The 20,314-nt window shown below is 43.0% G+C and overlaps 1 protein-coding gene across 6 annotated transcripts; it reads right to left on the bottom strand.

The window, feature by feature from the left end:
- Positions 1-1,464: 1,464 nt before the first annotated feature.
- Positions 1,465-19,878, bottom strand: LOC128904194 (interleukin-2 receptor subunit alpha-like). Of its 6 annotated transcripts, none has more exons than XM_054188188.1 (8): positions 19,554-19,878; positions 9,169-9,351; positions 8,825-8,947; positions 8,189-8,407; positions 6,718-6,759; positions 5,724-5,771; positions 4,740-4,803; positions 1,465-3,682 (listed from the first exon to the last, which is right to left on the bottom strand). In XM_054188188.1, exons 1-7 carry the CDS (start codon positions 19,612-19,614, stop codon positions 4,760-4,762), a joined length of 720 nt encoding a protein of 239 aa, XP_054044163.1. In that variant the 5' UTR covers positions 19,615-19,878; the 3' UTR covers positions 1,465-3,682; positions 4,740-4,759. The 6 variants fall into 6 exon arrangements, with proteins under 6 accessions (XP_054044163.1, XP_054044162.1, XP_054044159.1 ...); XM_054188187.1 differs by having other exon boundaries at positions 1,465-1,729; positions 9,169-9,354; positions 19,554-19,875; XM_054188184.1 differs by having other exon boundaries at positions 1,465-3,835; positions 9,169-9,354; positions 19,554-19,874.
- Between the last annotated feature and the right edge of the window lie 436 nt (positions 19,879-20,314).

Raw genomic sequence — 20,314 nt, 5'->3', positions numbered from 1 at the left:
GGGACACCTACGGTGACATCTCCCCAGGCGCCTCTCCAAGGGACACTGGGATCTGAGCATTGCTCTGGGAGCCCTCAACCCTGCTGGACTTCTTGGGTGCTGCACAGCCTGGTCCTGGTGGTACGTCAGGTGGTGGAAAGGGCTGTGTTAGGAAGACATGGGAAAGTGGAGGCTGTTGGCAGGGTAGAAGAACCAGTTTCATTCCTGGCAAAAGACACAAACCATTTACGCAGCAGCACTTTGCCCTGCAGCCATGGACTGCACCCTCCTACCACATGGACCTCCCAACGGTTGGGATGACACCCTCCCACGTGTACTTCCAAGTGGTTGGGATGACACCTCTGGAGTCCCTTGACAGAAAGGGTCACATTTGGTATGAACATGAATGCCGCAGCTTTAAAAATGCAATTTATTTAGAGAATATCTTCTTCCAGTTTCTTCCTCAGAAACACTGGAGGAGAAAATAATTAGAGAATTAGAGACCTGGAAATAACTGGTAGAGATGGTGTCCTGAAGTCTTTGCTCACATGCCTTCATGCTCCCCAGGTGAGCAGATATTTGCCCTGCCACACTGTTATTCTTATAGAAAAAGTAAAAACTAATCTAGAAAATGCATAGGTAGCTGCAGTGTTAAGGCTGTGACTGAGAGGCTGATCTGTACGGTTTCACTGCCTCCTTGCACTCTTTCTCAACCTTACCTTATGTCTACTGTCTAAGTTGTCAGCTACCAGTGCAGAGGAGGAGAGGCCTCCCATAGGTCCTGTGTTGTAGCTTCCAGCCCTATGTAGATGTCTCTGACACCCCTGAGTGTCTCTGATACCCATCTTCAGGCAACAAGATCAATCTGTAGGGATTTCCATGTGAGCTGCTGTCTGAGCTCCCAGTAGAGTCAATGGAGACCTAGTTGACGCAGTACACGGGGCCTGGAAAACTGTTCAACCAGGGTGGACACCTGCATTTGATACCTGAGTCTCTCTTGTCTCCACTGTGATGGGACCCGCTCATGTACAGACACCTATATGAAGGCACACACGATCACGTGTTGCAATATGCAAACTGACTCGTACACTGCAGATTTACGGAAAAACATTTTCTCACACTTGGGTTTCTGGTCGTGGTACAGGAGTACGTGTATTTCCATCCCTCAGGGAGGGCTACTGGAGCTCCACTGCCCTTAGACTGTAAAAATCTATTAGTTGCTTCCATTATCTATTTTGGGGACTATGTTGCCAGAGATTCTCTTGCCCAAATATTTTTAGTTTCCTCCTGCATTTTAAAGGTTATCTGCGATAGTACATGTATGATGTAAGCTTTAGCACAGCTCTTTAGAAAAAACCTTCCTGTGACACGTTTCTGAGTTTGTCACACCTTTTGTTAAAAAGAGAGGGTAGCGGAAAATAAATCATGTATTTTTCAAAGTTTGGATCAATAGCAAGAAGAACAAGCTGCCTTTCAAACATCCAGAACAATTTATTATCGTAGTTTATTAGTTGTATCCATGCTGAGAAAGCCAAAGTCTACAAAATAAAAATATCAACCAGCACTTCTCGTAAAACGAGAGAGAGTGGCCATGAAGAAAGCACAACAGTGATGGTGCTCCTTTGGCCACGGCCTTCTCCAGTGGCGGTGTTTTGCTCCCAGGATGGCTCCTACTGGCTTCCATGTGCTCTCCGTTGTGTTGAAGGCTCAAACCTCAGACACAAATGCTTCCCCAGAGGGCAAACAAGCCCTACTGAGAGGTAAAGTACAGCTCAAGTGTGAGTTATAGTTTCCCAATAAAGTAAGTATACAGCTCTGTGCTGGAGGTGACCTGGGTTCAGACTCTTTATGTGGACATCAATAGCTCAAAAACCTAAACTCTGTAATAGTTGTCCAGTCTGGAACCCACTGTTGCTTACAGGTCCCTTACCAGCAGTGTGTCTCCCCGAATTTCCAAGAAACAAAGACAAGATATGGAGATAGAGCCCCTGAGCCAACCTGGCTAGGGAAAGGAGGAAAAAACAGTGGAGCAGTAAGAGACGTATGATTCTGCTCTTGTTATCTGCATAAAAATGTGCGTGTTAGGAGAAATTCAAATATTTAGCCTTTTTGAGTGTAATTCCCTGAGCAGGACAAGTCATGCCAGCCTAACCGCAGCACTTAACAGAGGTATGATAGCAATAAGTAATGTGCATCAGCCAAATGAAGCAGAAGAGTTTAGAACCACTGCTTGCAGCCTTCAAAACAGCTGACAGGTGTGAAAACCTATCATCTATTGCGTAAATACAGATTGTTGTTCGCTCCCATACAAAATAACACCATGTCATAGACCATTACACATCCATTTTTATAAAGATATGTAGTACAAAAAAGTCCTATTCCAACAGGAATAAAAAAAGCCATGGGAAGTATAAATATCAGGGCTATGGAGTGAGAATAACTCAACAGGAATACAACTCAGTAAAGCAATGACACATACACACTGTAACAAAACAGAAAACACACTAAGAGCTCATGCCTTCTGAATTATAAGAATCATAGAATGATATAAGGGATGGATTCATCCCATTTTGCTTTTGACAGATGCCATGTAAATATCTGTAGCTCACCTGGTCAATCTGGGCACCATTTAGAGTCAATGCAGAGAATCAGGTGCCTTTAGACCATAAGTCATTTGGCCTGTGTGTGTGTGTGTATATATATATATATGGCATTAATAAATAAATACACACATATACCCACATATATAGACAATGGGGTGAGATGAACTGTTCTCTGATGGGACTTGTTTCTTCCCATTTTCAAACATGGATACTTGCATTTTGTCAGATAAACCCCATCCTACCAGGCTGAACATGGCTAAAAAGTGGCAGAAGACTATTCAAACTTCACAAATTCACAATAATATAAGCACATGTCAAGTATCCTGCATGCTTGAGTCTTTCCTCAAATGCCTTTGCGCTTGGTTCTTTGGTGCTCTGCATCTACGAAAGGAACTGTCAAATTAATCAACTGCCACAATCTGCAGCATCCTTCTCTGAGCTGGAGGAATAATGTAGTAACTGTTGTGGAAGGGGCTCGTCTAAAATAATTGGGAAGAGGGGAAGATGACAAATGCATGCGTATACTGAACCATGAGGGAGTCCAGTAAGATTCTCAGCTTATGGGTAGAGGGTAAATGGGTTTAATTTCCTTTTCCAAAAGAAACAGTGTGAGGAGGAGAAAAGTGTGACTGGGTTTGACCCATCTGAGTAGGGAAGGGGGACATAAGGTGTCCAGCATCTCTCTTTGTGGGGAAGGTGGTGTGTGGGCTGTAATGACAGTGCCATCATCTAACGTGCTTGGGTGAGCGGTCCATATGTACGCCTGGTCGCTTGGGAGAGGCTGCAGTTATATTAGCAATGCATCTGCTATATGGTAGGAGGAGAAGTGTTTCTGGGAAGCAGTTTCAGGCAGGGCATCTGTCAATGATGGGGTGTGCTCCCTACATCCGTACTCTGTAGGTGGAAAGTCACTCTGTCCCCATAAGAATTAAGCCATAATATTTTCTGCCTCCTTCATGCATTGGATTTGAGTGTCCAGGCTTTCTCCTTGTTTGTCACTGCTGGTCTTGGAGTCACTGGTGCAACCTGGTTTCTTCTGTGGCAAGGCATCGGTTTCATGAGTTTGAATCTGAGCACCGCAATTCCTCGAGAAGTCTTCTCTACAGCAGGAAAAAGACTTTACTACAGTGGGGAGAGGCAGGTTTTCTATAGCTTCTTCTGTGGTTACTGTGAGAAACTACGCAGTACTTTCTGCAGAAGACACCACTTAGGATCTCAGTTACTATGTCATCTGGTATTGGCTACTTCATCACCTGTTCCACCACAGGGACAGTGAAACATAGATCATTCTTGCCAATTTTTTACCAATCATATTCTCAGAAATCCCACAATGGCCAAGGCAATCTGCACCATGGTTGACCATCTTCATTAAAACAAGTTTCAAAGCGTTGTCTACACTTTCTATGGCTTTATCCTATCGTGAACTCACAAAAAAAGCACTGCTGATGTGGTTTCACAAGGTCCTCCTCCTTTTTGAGAAAAATCACTATTCAGCAGAGAACCAGAGCCCATCAGTAATTAGCAAGGAATGTGAAGAGAAATGGGGATGAGGATTAGCAAAGAGAGAGAAGAAAAGGAGAACTCCCAAGTGTCAAATAGGGACATCTTAGATTAACTAGGCTGGGGAGCCTGTGAACAGGATCAGCCTTTGTGCATCTCAGTGTAGTAATAGAAACAGCGAGGAGGCCAGACTGAAAGAAGTCTGAAGTACAAAGTTGCCATGACACAACTGAGAAATCAGGGGGATGAAGGAAAACAAATTACGTGGTTGTTGTGACAGATGCTCCACCAGACTTCCCACAGGTTAGCCAAAGAGAAAAAGACTGATTGTGTAATCTATCTGAAACCAACATATTTGCATAATTAACCTTAATTTCCCCAAGGGATTCATTTTACACACATTATTTGAACTGTCATTCTCAGTTCCACTATGGCTGGGACAAAGCGTGCTTTTTGATTTCAAAAGCTCTAACTCCTTTTCTTGTGCCAGTATTTAATAGCTGAACCAGACAACCCAAAATCCAGGGTCATTCATTTAATACCAAAGAAGGCATTCAGAAATCTAAGCAGTGTAATAGTGCAATGGCTGATCCAGTTGGTAGGTCTTCCAATTTTTTTTTTTTAGATTTCACTCTTTCCTGGTTCCTTCCCACTTACCGTATTCTCTGCTTGGTGAGTCACACAAAGAGAGCAGGAATGATAAGCAGAACCAAAAAGACAGCTGTTAAAACAGAAAATCAACATGGTTAGCACCTGGAGTTATCTTAATTATTGCAGTTACTCCAGCTGGGAGAAACAGGCAAGACCTGGGAATAGGGGCTCATCTTGCCCCTAAGCCCAGAGGCAAGAGTTCTTCCATGTCACCCCATTGCTTTGCTCCCTTCGGCAAACAGGACCCAGTCAGAGAGGATCTGGGCAACTAGAGGGCAACCGTGGCCAAATAACCAGGGGCTACTGATGCTGCGGTCTTTGGCATAGTTTGCAATATTCCTCCTTCCCTTCCTTTATCCCACTCCATTACTCTTCCTTATTATGATGTGTGCTACAGTTGTCAGCAGACTCCAGCTGGAATCGACAGCCCTTGTACAAAGTCTTGAGTACATGCACAGTAAGAGACAATTTCTATTTTAGAAGCTAATTGTTGAATTGAAGATGGGGAAAGGGGAGAAGAAAATCTCTTCAGACTGATCTAAATGCATCAGTATAGCTGTGAGAAAATATTTCATTTGCCCATCCTATTTTTACTCCTTTGAAAATATCAAAGAAACACATAATCTAAATGTTTACATTTTTCCTGTTTTTTTTCTAGTTGAAGTTATTCACTGAATTCACAGAAAGTCCCAGAGAAAGAATCTGAAAATTGCTTCATTTAAAAACTAGACTTTTGGTTGATCTATTTTCTTTTACATCCCTTATGAATCCTTTAAATCCTCTTTATAAAAAGCTTAAGTGGTTAAACAGTCTCTATTTACACTTCTTTACTGACATTTCACCCAATACATGGGCATAGATGTGTCTTGCAGTATATTTATTAGCTCTTATGACAGAGATGGATCTCTTCGGTATAACAACAAATTGAAAGGCAAAGTAACTGCTCTGGGGGATCGGTCAAGTCTGAGTCCAATTAACAAAACGGCATACCTGTCATTGGCAGTATCACAGATGAGGAAAAGGATGGACGAGTCGAACCTACGAAGAGAGAGAAATTCTTGATTTTCTATCGATTTGCTCTTCTGGTGAAGAGCATCAAAGCAATGACAAGGACAGAGTCAGGCTGGGTCTGACAGCTCTCCCGCTGCACAGCAGACTTAATAATTGCCATGTTTGTTTCTTGGCCATCAATAGATGTCTCCAGACTGGATATCCACATATGCGCTGATCTGATGTCTGTTAATTGTGAGCATGAAGTGAACTGTATCTTGCGGGGAATGGGATCCAGCAAAGATCTGCATTTCATGTGAGATTGGGAAGGGTGACTTTCAAGGTGCCAAGATAGGATTTAGAAAGATGGCTTCAAACAGGAACTCTTTTCCCCCCAGAAATGTAACCCAAAACTTCCCTGGTGCAAGAAATTCATTTAATTTCTCCCTTAACCTGAATAGGAAGCTCCGAACTTGAGCCAGCATGAGATATGGGCAGGTTTTTAACAAGAGGTCTTGTAAGAGTAGTCTCTTGATAAATCTCTTTGTGCTGAATGCTGGGGCAAGAACTGGGAAGGGGAGGGGTATTCCTTTTCCATCCCCATTAAAGGCATCACATCATAACAAAGATAAAGGCAACACTTTAAGGGAATAAATCTTTGGTGTTTCAATTACAAAGACTGACCTTGCTCAGGTGTGAGTGTACATTTGCAGGAAACTGGAATTACTGTTCTGTTGAATTAAAGGTCTAGATGGTTTATTTCATCATCCAATCTCATGTTTTTCATAATCCTAATTTTAAAGTTTCAAATATTTGTAATCTCTAGTTGTTCAATAGGTTGTACAATTTTCTAGGACTGGTATGTTAATGGGTTATTTCCATCATAGCAAGAAGTTCTTTCATCCCAATAGTACCAAGTGAAATTATCCATGGAAAAAAATTGACTTTTCTGAAGGAGGAGGAAAGGCCAAACAACAAATTGTGACTACTGTACCTGAAACACTCTGAACTGGGCACCACAGGGAAACAGATGGATCTATGAAGAAGGGGAGAAGGTCCTGGGTTAATGTTGAAATAGTGTGTCCAGTGAGTAAGGTGATTCATTTTTACAGTCAGAGCAGCAACGAGAGGCAACAATGGTCAAGTGTCAGCTGAGAGGTCACTCTGCAGGCAAAAGGGCCTGCCGAACCATCCTGCTCTACCACGTGGCCTGGGATGGGTCACAAGGGCTGGCATTCATCTGACCTACCATTACATAGATGTGGCCTCTGAGATAATCATCTCGGCTCTGCTACAGTCAGTGGGGAGAAAAAAGCCTTTAAAGGGTGCAATTCATCTCACACTAAAAGAGACTTGTGAAATAGGGCAGCTAACATCAACACCTAATCCCCTCTGACAGTTATAAAGGCAGTTGAACTCAGATGTGGGCATCTATGCAGTAGACATCTACACTTCCGCAAGATTAATTTCCCCTTAAAGGCCCAACTACTGGTGAAAACCATTTTTTTCCACTCTCCGTTGGTAGGAAAAGTCCTCTCATGTTGACCTTACACTGGCTTCCGCCTCTGTAAAATTCAGCCCACAGCACTCCCCTAGCTCAGAGGAGGTTGGGAGGGTAATGAAAGACTAAGGGCTGTAGAGACGATGGACAGCTGTGTCCTTCCACCTACAATAGTTCTGCCTGCCACCCAGAGAGAGCCCAAGACCCTCAGTGCTATCACAGACACTTGGGAAAGGGGCTCTGTTTTCTCCCTGCATATTGAACTCCATGATTATAGAGTTTGGAAAGATGCCATCGAAAAAGGTAGGGAATTTGGGTGGAGCAGAGGCCATGAAAGTCTTTTTGGTTTCTTTCATTAACACATCTGAAGGCATAAAATCATGAGGCAGAGGTTCTGCAGCCTCACTTGAAAGCCCTGCTGGCTCCCTGAGCAGTGAAACTCAAGTTGCTAGACCACAATGGTGCATGTCCTGCTCAATCTGGGTTCATAAACAGCATTCTGAGTATTAAATTAAGAACCGAGCCACATTACTTAGGTTTAGCTGTCGACTAGCTAAATTCTGGATCCTAAAACCCTGAGCAATCAAGAGTGATGCTTAGATATACCTTCTGGAGTACCTTACTATGAAGTGACAATAGATAACCTATAGCTGCCAGGAGGAAGGAGAAAAAGAAAGGCTTATTCTACTATTTTCTTCCCAGTATGTGACAGTGTGGCTCTATCTGCTCACAAATTCCTGCAATTTTGCAGTCAGTATGAAAGGACACCCAAGACAAAGTAGGATGCAGCTATGTCCTCCCCAGACATGTCATCTCCATCAGTCAAAGATAACATCTCCATCAGAGTCAGAGCCCTGAGGTCGCTGAGGTCTCCATCCCAAACCCCAAGCAAGACTGATGTGCTGAGCTGGGGGGTCTGGACCCTGTGTGAACAGGTCATGACACTGATGTGCAACCATCTTACCTGGCCACTCATCTCTAGAGCTGCTGTCATTGGTGCATCGCATGTCAAGGGGGGTCCAGATGATTTTGCCATTCACTTTCTTGCACGTGCGGTTGCCAGAGGTGGGGAATTGCTTATCGTAACCACTCTGGCATTTGAAATGTAATACTTGCCCCACGTAATACCGTTTGGTCAGGATTAAAGAGGCATGTGGAATAGTCTTGGGAGGACCACAAAAATCTGTGGGATCACAACACAACACACAGTTAAAGCAGATAGATTTTACCTACTGCTTTTGTTCTTGAAACAACATGATTTGTTGGATGGGGCTTTGAGCAACCCGGTCTAGTGGAAGATGTCACTGCCCAGGGTAGGTGGGCTGGAACAAGATGATCTTTATGGTCCCTTCCAACCCAAACCATTCTATGATTCTATGATTTGTATTCTTACAAAATATACATAAGCAGGATATACCAAGCCTTCCTAATTTTTTGTTAGGATATAAATACTCATTTACACCATATCACTTGTAGCCAAGATATTATAGCAATTGTTTCTTTCTCTGTCTGTCAAAATAATTAAAAATTATCTTTCTTACATTGCTTCCATGGAAATCAGTGGAAGAAGTGTTACAGTAATGAATGGGCTCTTACTGACCTTTCTGGTCAAAGTCTGAAAGGTTTTCTTGCTTCTGGGGTGCAGGGCTCTGTGTTTTTCTTTCTGGCTTCTGTGTTACATTTAGTTTCACCATGGGCACCATTGACAACAAAATTTTGTCATCTGTGGGAAAAGTTGTATTTGCTGAATTAGAGCAGGATGAATAGCAGAGCAAACCAAAGCACACAGACTTTTAGAGGCAGGATAGAATTGGTGCAAGCTCTAATTTGCAAAGATAAGTGCAAAAGATCATTTGTTAGAGCAATGCCCAGATGTGTCGTATACTGCCTAACTCATTGGAAAAGCACCCCTGAAAGTGTAGAAAAAGGACAATAATCACTTACCAATGCATTCAAATTCCCTGTAGACCCAAGAAGCAACCTGCTGTGTACTCCGACACTGAATTCCCGGCTTCTGGCCACCTCTTCTCCTGTAGCCATTGTCACATTCGTAATGCAGTCTGGTCCCCACTGGATACGTTTCAGCAGTAACATCAGCAAATTTCATCCTCGGAAGAGCTGGGCATTCTTCTGCAAACAGAAAGCCTGAGAATTAGGACAGCCTGTACATCTGCCTTATTCACCAAGGACTTCCCACATCTCTCTGTCTTATCAATCCAGGTCACGCTCACAGCATGGTTAAGTGAGCCTAATTCTGCTCCCAGCCACAGGGCTAAAATCACAGCTGAGAGATGAAATGGGATGTCATGAAGGGAACATGAGAGTAGCAAAGCTTTTTTTTATTTGATTATCTGTAAACCAAGGAGAGGCTCCGAGTGCCTGGTGAAACTATTAGCTATTTTAAGTGAACATTTTTTTAATTTAATTTTAGAACAATCTCACCATCCAAAGCCTTCTTCACATTGGAGTTAGTTGTTGCCATTGATTTTATAAGTATAGATTTGTTCAGGATGCAGAAAAATCCCTTGGGAGTGTCTCCACCAAGTGATGTGAAGCATGTACTTGTCTACGCCTTTTTAATTAGGAGGGGCTGATTTGAATCCCTTGTGTTTCTTCTAGAGGAGAAAGGATGCTGGAGCAAGGATGTTCTGCAGGAGTTGGGGGGGGGGGGGTGGCACCAGGCCTATCTGCCTGCTCCTGCCCCCTCTACCTAAAGCAGCAATTGAGCCCTTTCTTTTTGTACCCAGCAGATGGGCAACGTGAAACGCTACCAACATTTTCTTAATGAAGCTGTACACGATCACCTCGTAGAGCTGCTGCCTGCAGCAGAGTGTGCAGCCCTGAATCTATGGAGTGAGGCATGATAAGCAAAACAAAGTCATTAAGAGTTGCAGTCATCTATAAGAAAAATATCTATAAACATCTATAAGAAAGGGGAGTAGACTCTCAGTTCTGTCTGAGCACACCAAAGAGCAGCTTACTGTGAAATAAGTTTGCAAACCTAAATATAACTTGTCCCAAAACAAGGACGTGAAGTGCTGTGTCATCAGCAAATCACATCTAAATATACTTCTCAATCAGTTGGAATGAATTAAGTTAGATCATTTTAGTGCACTTGAAAAGCCCACTGAAGCTGAGCTGGAGAAGTTGACAAAGGCACTACTTAATGATTATTTAAAGCCTAAAGGCTGAGAAATTCAAACACAAAACAGGCTGGTCGCATCAGGGCTGGCATTCGGGATCTTTGGGTGCATGATCTGTGGCCCTTTATGCTTACGCATAATAGTAACAGCGATTACGAGTAAAATTTCTTAGTCACGGTGTCTTCATATGTTCTGCAGCCATGGTTAATGCAGCCTTGGCAACCAGCAAGAATGACTGAGAGACGGCCTTGAATCCCTGATGGTTGTTCATCATTTGGCATCTGCCCTTGAATCCTAAAGTGCCGCCTTCTTGAAACAAAGCCATGCCTTGCTGACAGCAACCCAATCAGCGACTCCCAGACCCAGTCCTGCAATGCCCTTTTCTTTCAGAGCCACCCGTCATTTTCTTGCTTTGATATTTTCTGCCCTTTTTACTTTTCATTATCTTGCCACTTAGTAAAAGTCACAAAGTTTGAGGAAGGCGACAATGAAAAGTATTGTGAGCAGCTTAACAGCTGAGATGTGTAGGGGATATTTTAATCCCCTTGTATCTTTGTGTTATCAAAGGATTTGCTTTGTAAACTACATCAGACTGTGGCTTCGAGAAAAGCTACTGTACCCGAAATAGTTAACCACATGGTTTACCACAGACTGTCAGGGTGATTAAAATTAAAGAGTTATCAGATTAGCAGCAAGTTGAGATCATGTACTCTCACTTTCCCTGAAAGCTAAAAGCATGTTTCCCTCAAGACTTCAAAAGCCTCTTTGAAGCAGACTGCAGATCTGAATCTCAGCACGAGGCTCTCAAACCTACAACTCTTTAGTCTCTTCTTAAGAAAACCCACAGCATTTAGCCTACTCATCATAAAGGGCAACTGTTGTTTTAATTGATGATCAAATGAAGTTAGGGTTCTTCTGAACTTGCACGTGCCAGATAAGGATTGTGCAGAAATGGTGCACAGGGGGAATGGAGAGAGATACCCACCAGGCTGGCGCTCTTGTATCAACTCATCCATGTTGCAGCTGGACATCATGCAACACTCCTAGGATCCAGCCTTTGCCTTTCATCCACATCACTCAAATACTCTTGTTTTCTCACATCTGAATCACTGCGGTATCTACTTCTTTGGCTTTTACAACCACATTCCTGCCTCTGATCCAGAAAGCATTTGGGAAGATGAGTTTCCTAGGTCTCATTGTGGCCTTCTGTTTGCTTCCCTCTGTTGACTTCTAACTGCTTCACTGTCACATCAAATATTTTACTTCCACTTTCAATAACTTTTTTCTTTATCAACCATCCTATCCTTTCTTCCCATGCTAGACCTCACCATCATGTCTGATATCAAAGTCATCGGCTGTTGGGTTTATTGTCGTACCAGTTCTCACACTGGGAGGAGCCTTGCATGAATATGGACATTTCAAATCACCATTATTCCTCTTCACTGTCTCTAAGTATCTTAGATATCTTCAAAGGTGCTTTTTTTTAAGTAGTCTTTTAGCCATCTTTCAAAAACAGGTAGGCACCCTACATGCTGATCAGTATTACTTCTGTACTTGCTTGCCTTATATTTGGATCCTGAACTTCTTGTGTTGGTCAGCTGTTTGTACCATGCCTAACAGAAATGAGTCCTAATTATCAGCCAGGACTCCAGGCATTGTGGCAGTAGATGTGATAATAACTCAGGATAATGACTATACACTCAGTAAAGTCTATCTGAGAATGGAAGATATAGTTTGGCCCAGAAGAGCTCCCAGTGCTTTGACGTTTAGCAGCACCACAGGTTCAAGATAATTGCTGTATTCAAATGAAGAATAAGTATCCCCCAAAGCTGCGGAGGCCATAGGTGGTGGCACATAGGTGTGCAGGGGTGTTTCATGGCCTGGCATACTGTGGGAAGACTGTACAGACAGGAAACAAACCTGGTGAGGTCTGGATCAAATTGCCTACACAGAATGACCTCTGGAGTGAATCATCCCTAGAATTTCTTTCAATCTTTATGCCCGAGGAAGCTGCGTGGTTTGACCCTAAAATATCAACATCCTTACTGTGTGGGTGATAAAAGAGTCAAGGGACAGGAAGAAACCAGGAAACCAGGGAATGGCAGTGTAGATTTACTCCTTGACTAGATTTCTGAATTTTTACATTTTTACTTTGTTATTTTGCTGGTTTGCACTTGGCTGGGAATTAGTCTGTCAATTTGTTTGAGTTGGTGTGATATGAAAATATAAATCATTGAAAGGCCAGCACACCTAGGCGTAACCTGCTTCGTAGCCTCTGGTGGCCCAGTTTTGCACAGCCCAGCTTTCATAGAATCACAGAATCACAGAATCATAGGGTTGGAAGGGACCTCTGGAGATCATCTAGTCCAACCCCCCTGCCAGAGCAGGGTCACACAGAGCAGGTGGCACAGGAACGCGTCCAGGCGGGTTTGGAATGTCTCCAGAGTTGGAGACTCCACCACCTCTCTGGGCAGCCTGTGCCAGGGCTCTGCCACCCTCAAAGCAAAGAAGTTCCTTCTCATGTTTAGGTGGAACTTCCAATGCTCAAGTTTGTGCCCATTACCTCTTGTCCTGTTGCCAGGCACCACTGAAAAGATCCTGGCCCCATCCTCCTGACACCCACCCTTTAAGTACTTATAAGTGTTGATAAGTGTTCCTCTGGATTCTGCTCCCCTAACAGCTGCTCCAGGGCTACACTCCTGCTAGGATTGGTTTCAAAGACTGCCCTCAGATCACCTTCAAATCTCTTGTGGTTTTGTTTGCGTCCTCATTCCCCCTCCCCAAATCCTTTAATTCTCCATCCCTGTGACAAGGTTCTGTGTGTCCCCATCTCCTTCTCTTTTGAGCCCGATGTCCTCTGTCCTCCCTTTTCTTCTTTGACAAGCTTCATCAGCTCCCACCTGCAATTCTCATCTCCTAGATTGCAAAAGTGCCCTGTGACTCCATTCCTTTGCCCTTAGAGGTACTAACACGATGTATTGAAATGGGCCAAACAGAGAGGATGGTGAAATTGTGTTCGTGGGATTTAGCACTGTTATTGGTTGCAGAATTGCTAGAACATGTAGCTCTCCTAAGGCAGCTGGGAATCCACATTTCTCCCCGTATTAGTGCATTTTTGGTGCCTACAGCATTTCTGGAAATTTTGGAACTGGTTTCAAATATCGACACGTAGTGGATGTACACGTTCCCTTGGAATTAGAAGGAGACTAGTGAATTCAGATAATAGACACCTGTGAAACATAAACATTAAAAAGTAGTTATTGCGTCTTCTGGTGCACTCCCAAAATTAAGTTTGACAAGTTTTCTGAGACCTGGAAGCCACTCCTTGTGATCTGAGCCACAAGATAGGGGGGATTCCTGCTATTCCTGCTTAAGAAACGGTGCCTGATGCCATTTGAAGTGTCTTAGGGCATCTGGGACCTCCATATAAACTGTCAGATATCATCACATAGGAGTTATTGGAGGCTGGTGCCAAGTAGAATAGACTGCCATGCCCTGTCTTTTGCGAGTTCATTGCTATGTACTAAATAAAGCTTAACTGCCTTTGCTTGCCCTCAGCATCTAGCATCATTATTTGTGCTCAGGGGAAAGAAACCCACTAGCTAAATCACCATCAGGTTTTTCGGTACTGAGGTTTCTTCCCTGAGGCTTCCCATTCAAATACGTTACTGACCCAACACAAAACTGCTATTAGTAGACGTGCTGGCAGAATTATGATTTATGAAGTTCTCCTGCCTATCTCTCTTCCATTTCTGAGTTGTTACAGCAGTGTCCAGAAGTGAATGAGGAAAAATTCTGACAGGTATTTTTAGTTTTAGGTAAAGACAGACAATGAGTCATGCCACAATAACTCAGAATTTCCTCTGTCATGCGGCTGTGTGTCACCAGCACTGACATTATTCTGGTGTCAAGTTAAAACGGCAAGGTGCAAAAATAGGACAATTTTCCCCTAAATACAAAGGCGGTAAGATGGGATGGGTAGGAAACCGGCTGTTCTGAAGATCTGGGTAGAAGCAATGGAAGAAACCAGGCAGTTCACACACCTGCCCAGTTCAGAGATGAAGAGAGCCTTTCCCTAGAGATACCAAGAAATCAAAGCATGCAAAAAAGAAGACATTTCCCCTGATGTGCCTGAAAAGCTAATTCAGCCCTGGGGGTTCATATGCTGTCTGAAACTATGTGCTCTCCAAATAGAACAGGTCTCTTGAAGATGAAACTGGTATGGGTGAAGAGAAGGAATTGATACCAACAACTGGACCAAAATGGTAATGAACTTTTTCTAACTTCAAAACTTTTTCCCAAAGGGTCAGTTAACAAGCTAGCTACAGCTCTGCCTGCTTCTCTCCCTTCTGATTAATGTCGTTTATTGTCTTTGTGGATTTGTAAGCTGGCAACAGATCCCAGCTCGGGGGCTAGGGTGCAGACCTGAAGTTTACGGTAATTTGCCTGTGAGATTTTGTTAGCTATACGGTAGAGCTTATCTTACAAAGTCATCTTAGTAGTAATGAATCTGCAATTAAAGTGACAGAAACGCAATGCAGATGAAATCAGCAGGCACAAGATTTAATGCCAACAGCGATGGAGGAAAGATCAGCCTTATGGGGCTTGGAAGATGGGTTTTAATATTCCTAGCAGTGGAGAAGAGACATGTCCTATTCTAAGGATTAGGCAGTTCAATGGCTGCTGAGTTTGCTGTACTAGTAGATGTCTCTGTTGGAAAGACATGAACCGGCAGGAGCTGTCTATTAACTTTTTGTAGGATCATAGGCAATTAGGTTTGGGAGAGATGCACTTCTTTTATCTCTTGGCTTAATCATGCTAACCAGCTGTGTGTCATTGACCCAGGCAGTGGAATCTAATGCAAAAAGATATTTCCATATACAGCAAGGCTAGAGTTGGTTTGACAGTGGACTAATCTTTCTCATGCTAAGCATAATTTGGCCTCAGGAACTTGCCTCCTGAGCTCCTTCTGTAAGGAGTGGAGCTGGGCAGACCTCTCTAGAGAACAACAGACTCCTAACTTAAGTTCCCGAAAGCAATGCTTACAGGCGCTTCTCTCTGTTGGCTACAGTGGCGGAATAATGCTCTTACATCAGTAATTAGTGTGGTTTAGTTAATGCATTGATATCATTTTAAAGCTCAATTTGCTGTAAGTTCCCAGCAAAGCAGCTTGCAGAGGTTGTTGTGTCTTCCGCTAACTGTTTCTTGACTGAATATATGTCTGTCCTCTTCCTATTAATCCCGGTTAATCACTGATTTACTCCTGTTTTAAGGCATGGACTGAGTGCCACCCAGCCGACCAAACCCAGACATTTCAATTCCCTGTGTAGTCACTGCAAAGAAACTTACAGGACATGACTCACTGCAACCCTATCTGCAATCTGGTAGATGAATCGCGTCCTGAAAGTGCTACTTTCTCTCTCCTGGCTACACATGGGGTCCGCATGTCCGGCTCGGTGGAAACGTTGATGCTGCAGACGGCTGAAGTTAAGTGAGATGAATCCCTGGCAGGGAGGCTGGGCTGGGAACTTGGACTGAAAGTGCGGAATTGGAAAAGGGAGCATTAGGAAAGAGGGAGAGTGTTTCCTAAGGAAAAGAGAGGGGAAAAAAACTAGCTGTAGCACAGTGCACTGCATAGAAAATGTACGAAGTGAAGAATGAGGAACTTCTGTTTCTCTTATTCTGTTGTTTCTGGGTGTTTATAACCTTCTTGGTTCTGTGGTAAAGCCACAGAGCTCAAACTCTTTAAGGGCAACCACTGCACATGGTATGGCAGCAGAACACAGTGTCTGCTTTTGAGAATATCATATGTGAAAGCCTTGTTTTGGTGTGTGACATTTGGGTTTTGAATAGGTTTGGCTACATTTTTGCTTAAATCTGTGACTTCAGTAACACCCACCTCTTCAGTATTTTCATCTACAGGGAAAAAACATTGCTGAGAAACAAAATTGGCTTTTTAAATGGCAGCAGAAATACAGATCCTTTCCCTTGGCTAGAAATTTCCTAGCCTTGCCGTTTGTTGGGTTGTAAGGGCAGTAGAGAATAACCTCCCTGAAAATAACAGAACTGGATGACAAGCATGTGTCCCAATCTTGGATAACAGTGAAAAAAGGTCTGGTGGGACTCTTGATTTCAAATGTGGCTTTAGGACTCATCTCATTTGACTTGTGGTCTTAGCATGGTCATTGAGCTTTTTAGTGGAGGTCTCACGAGTGGGATGGAAATTATTTGTTAGTGTTGATGATTTTTATGACCTGTAATGCATCAAATATTTTTCCTAGTAAAGAGGGCTGTATATTCTTTGTCTTGGGGCTTGCACTTTACAAGTGGAGAACAAGAAAAAGAAGCAGCAGATAACAGAGTGCTGCTACTCTGGCAGGGCTGAGGAACAGGAAGAAAGTCATGGAAGAACATGGGAAATGTGAGTTTTGGAGAAGCATTGGAGGAGATGGAGCAAGGACTCAGTAAGCCAGGTTGTTCCAAGATTCAGGACCAGGGTCAGGAGATGGAAACCATAGGTAGAAAACATCCAAAAGCTGGGTTTTGAAGATACAATTAATGCAACAGGAAAAAACAGAGAGACAAAGCTGAATATCGAGGAAGAAAGGGGGAAGACCAAAATTGCAACACTATGAAGGCAGTAGCTAGAGTGGAGTTTTTGCCGTCATGAAAGGGAAGGACATAACGTCTCATATCTGATGAGGTGGGGAGAAGATTTCTCCATCTGACGGCAGAAGCAGATATCACAGGATCTCTGTCTGTAACATCTGCTTTTCCTCAGCAGATCACAATTCTAGTAATTATTTTTTTTTTTTATTGTAGCTGTATGTTGGGCACTTTGCTGCTGGGGGCCACTGTAGCTGGAAGGTTTCTAAAAGTATTTGCTCTCTGGTTGACCTTACAAAAACCACTTGTATGTGTTTGACAACTTTAATTTATTCTGCATTGCATTTCAAATCCATGGGAGCGAGCGCTAATATGCAAGTATAATGGGCGAGAAATTCCTCTCATTTAAATGACTGAGATCTGGTACCCATCTTGTGTGAATGAAATTCAGTTGAATGAAATTCTTTCTTTTGTGAGTTTCAATCCTTTCCAGGTTTAACTTGCAAATCTATTCAGTGTATTCCTGTAAGACAAATAGCAAGATGGAAAGGTCGTAGGAGCACAGACCAGCTTTTATCCTGTATTTGACCTGCACCTAGCATACTTCAAGCCTCCAGCTCGTAGGCACTGCTGCTGTGCAGAGTAAATGAGATAAACGCGGTGCTCTTCATGAGAAAATCGACATTTCTCTTATCCTCTTTAGCACTAAGGTGTAGTTTTAATTTTTACTAAATGAATGATCATCCCATGCCTTAGTTTCCCCATATATATATCAGAGGACTTTGCCCTCTCAAAGCACTTTGAGATCTATCAATGAAACTATTCCATAAAACAAAGGCTTTTTATTTTATTTTTCTCATAATTGTATTTATTCCTGATGGCGCATTTTGCCAGAAACCCTCTTGCAAACAACATCTATGGCAGGATCTGTTTACAAAGCTGAACTTGCAGTGCTGGGACAAGCTGAAAAGACTCTGGCAAAATAATATGAATATCATTGTATGAAAAGATAGTTGATTTTTGAACAGTTTGACCTAGCCTCTTTCCCTTTTCTTTGCTTATATCCCAGGTCTCCTTGTTGATCCTCCTAAGGAATTAAAAACAATGGGTCTTACAGCCACAATGCTTCAGGCATCTCTATAATAAACCCCCCTGATTTGGTAAAAGGTGGGTGTTTCTACCTTAGCATATTATTTGCAGGGAGAAATTTTTTAAAAATATATAAATATTATGTTTAAACATTGGGAGAGACATTGAAAATAATTACAGGAAGCTGAGGAAAGAAGAGCTTAGTGATACAGCGAAGAATGCAATGCTATGCATTTATTCACTCATCAGAGAAATAAATCGCACCAAATAGCATAAAATGCAACTGCTCTAACACCCCTCACTTTTTTCCAAAAAACAGAAAGGTTTCTGATAAACGAGACTTGCCAGCAAGAAACCTCACAACATGTCCCAGGCACAGTAATACAGAAAGCGTGATTTAGGGAACCTGACTCATCCCAGAACCGATCCGATTTACATAGCTCTGGCTGAACGTCTCGCAGTGATGCTCTTGCACGCAGCACTTAAACGCTTGCCGTGGGCACTGGCGCTTCATTTGGCAATGAAAATGCTCCGTGAAGGAAAAGGTACAGCGTTTACTGGCAAAATACTTTCACGAGAATAAAATCACCTGGGGGTTAAATGCTTGTGAAGGTACTTCCTGCATTAATGAGTTGGGTTATAAGCAACACAATTTTCCCGCGAGATGCCCTGCCCCTAGTAAAATTCGTGGCTCTGCTAGAGATGATCCATTAACAGTTACAGCACCATTGTATCTGAGAACCTGCCTTAGGCTGCATCTGTTCGTACCTCTCAACCTGGACATCATCAGCAGCTACAGAAGGAAATATTACATTTATGGAGCACTGAGATATAAGATATTTTTTTCCCCTCTGAACAAAGTAATTTAAATTCAAATACGCTAATATATCACAAGACCATTTCTCAACGCAAGCACTTGTCGCAATAAATAAGCCAAATATAAGCAGTATCACAATTTATAAATGTGTAGAATTGTGCTGAATGAATTACCTGCCTCTGTTCACAGTTTATAGGCACTGCTGGTTGGGAGGCATGGCTGAAAGAATACTTGGTATCTATAGTACCCACAGCAAACTTGGATGACACCTTTTAAATAATAGCCTTGCTATCAATGTTACCTACAGACGTCCTGACATTTCAGTGTCTATTTTTATATTTCCTAAATTTACATGCAAAATGGAAAAAACCAAATTCAAAGAGGTACCTAAGGTGCAGAAGGCTGCTTTGATCTGCCCACTGTGCCAGTGATGGGTTGGAGGATACATACATTACTCAGAAGAAAAATATCCTTCAGTGCTCTGGATTGTCTGCAGTTGATGGTTTGTGGGCACAAAACCCATGTCTCTCATTTCCTTAGAATCACAAATTCCTTAAGATCTTAACAACTTTCCTTACCTGAAAGGAGTCAGGCTGTTGCGAACATCCTCCAGCAGCCACCACAAAAAAGCAAATCATTTTTTCCCTCCCCAAAACACAGAAATAGTCTTTTACCTGGCTTGTTCCCCTTGATGGATCCAAACAAGAGCCACATCAAAAGACGCTTGAGCTCCATGGGACTTATTCACATCCTTTATCCGCAAAGCTGAGTGAGGATGGTGAAGTTTCTCAGAAGCAACGGGTTGGTGCCGACCAAGCCAAAGAGTTGTCTACTGCCTGGTTAGACCGGTGGGGAGTGTCACCCTGTGTGTGTGGCAAGGACTTTGCTCTTTGGTCAGCAAATCGTCATTTCACTGGCTGGCTCTGCGAGAGAGAATAAAGGCTGCTCTCTGTTCAGGTATTAGTAGCTTTTACCCAGGAAATCAAACTTAATGCTCAGTGTGGCGGAGCGTGCCGTCGTGTGTAGGAAGTGGTTTGACACATCAGAGCTACTGACTCCAGAGCTGTTCCACTACAGCTGAGGTCAGTACAAAGGGGCAAGATTTTAATGGGTTTGTGCAGCCACTCGACCCCAAATCTGTGGCTGGACAGGTCTTTGAGAGGGACCATCGCTGTGCAATAGTCATCCAGTGTATGACAACGGATGTCAGACACCGTATATGGGCTCTGCCTACAAAGTCCCATGGGGTATTGTTTTGGCTTTTTAGAGGTCTTCTGCTAATGATGATAAAGGCACGCTCCATTCATTTTTTGATATCTGCATGTCTGCAGTTTCTCTGAGTGACAGCTGAGCTTCCGAAGCATGGACAGTCTGGTCAAAAAAAAAATCCACAAAGATAAGGCTGGCAGGTTTGGAAAGGGTTTCTCTTGCTCCT

This window comes from Rissa tridactyla, chromosome 1 (assembly GCF_028500815.1).
Source record: "Rissa tridactyla isolate bRisTri1 chromosome 1, bRisTri1.patW.cur.20221130, whole genome shotgun sequence".
In the NCBI taxonomy this organism is placed as follows: Eukaryota; Metazoa; Chordata; class Aves; order Charadriiformes; family Laridae; genus Rissa; species Rissa tridactyla.
Note: the sequence above shows the minus strand (reverse complement) of the source record. Positions and strands in the feature narration are given on the sequence as shown.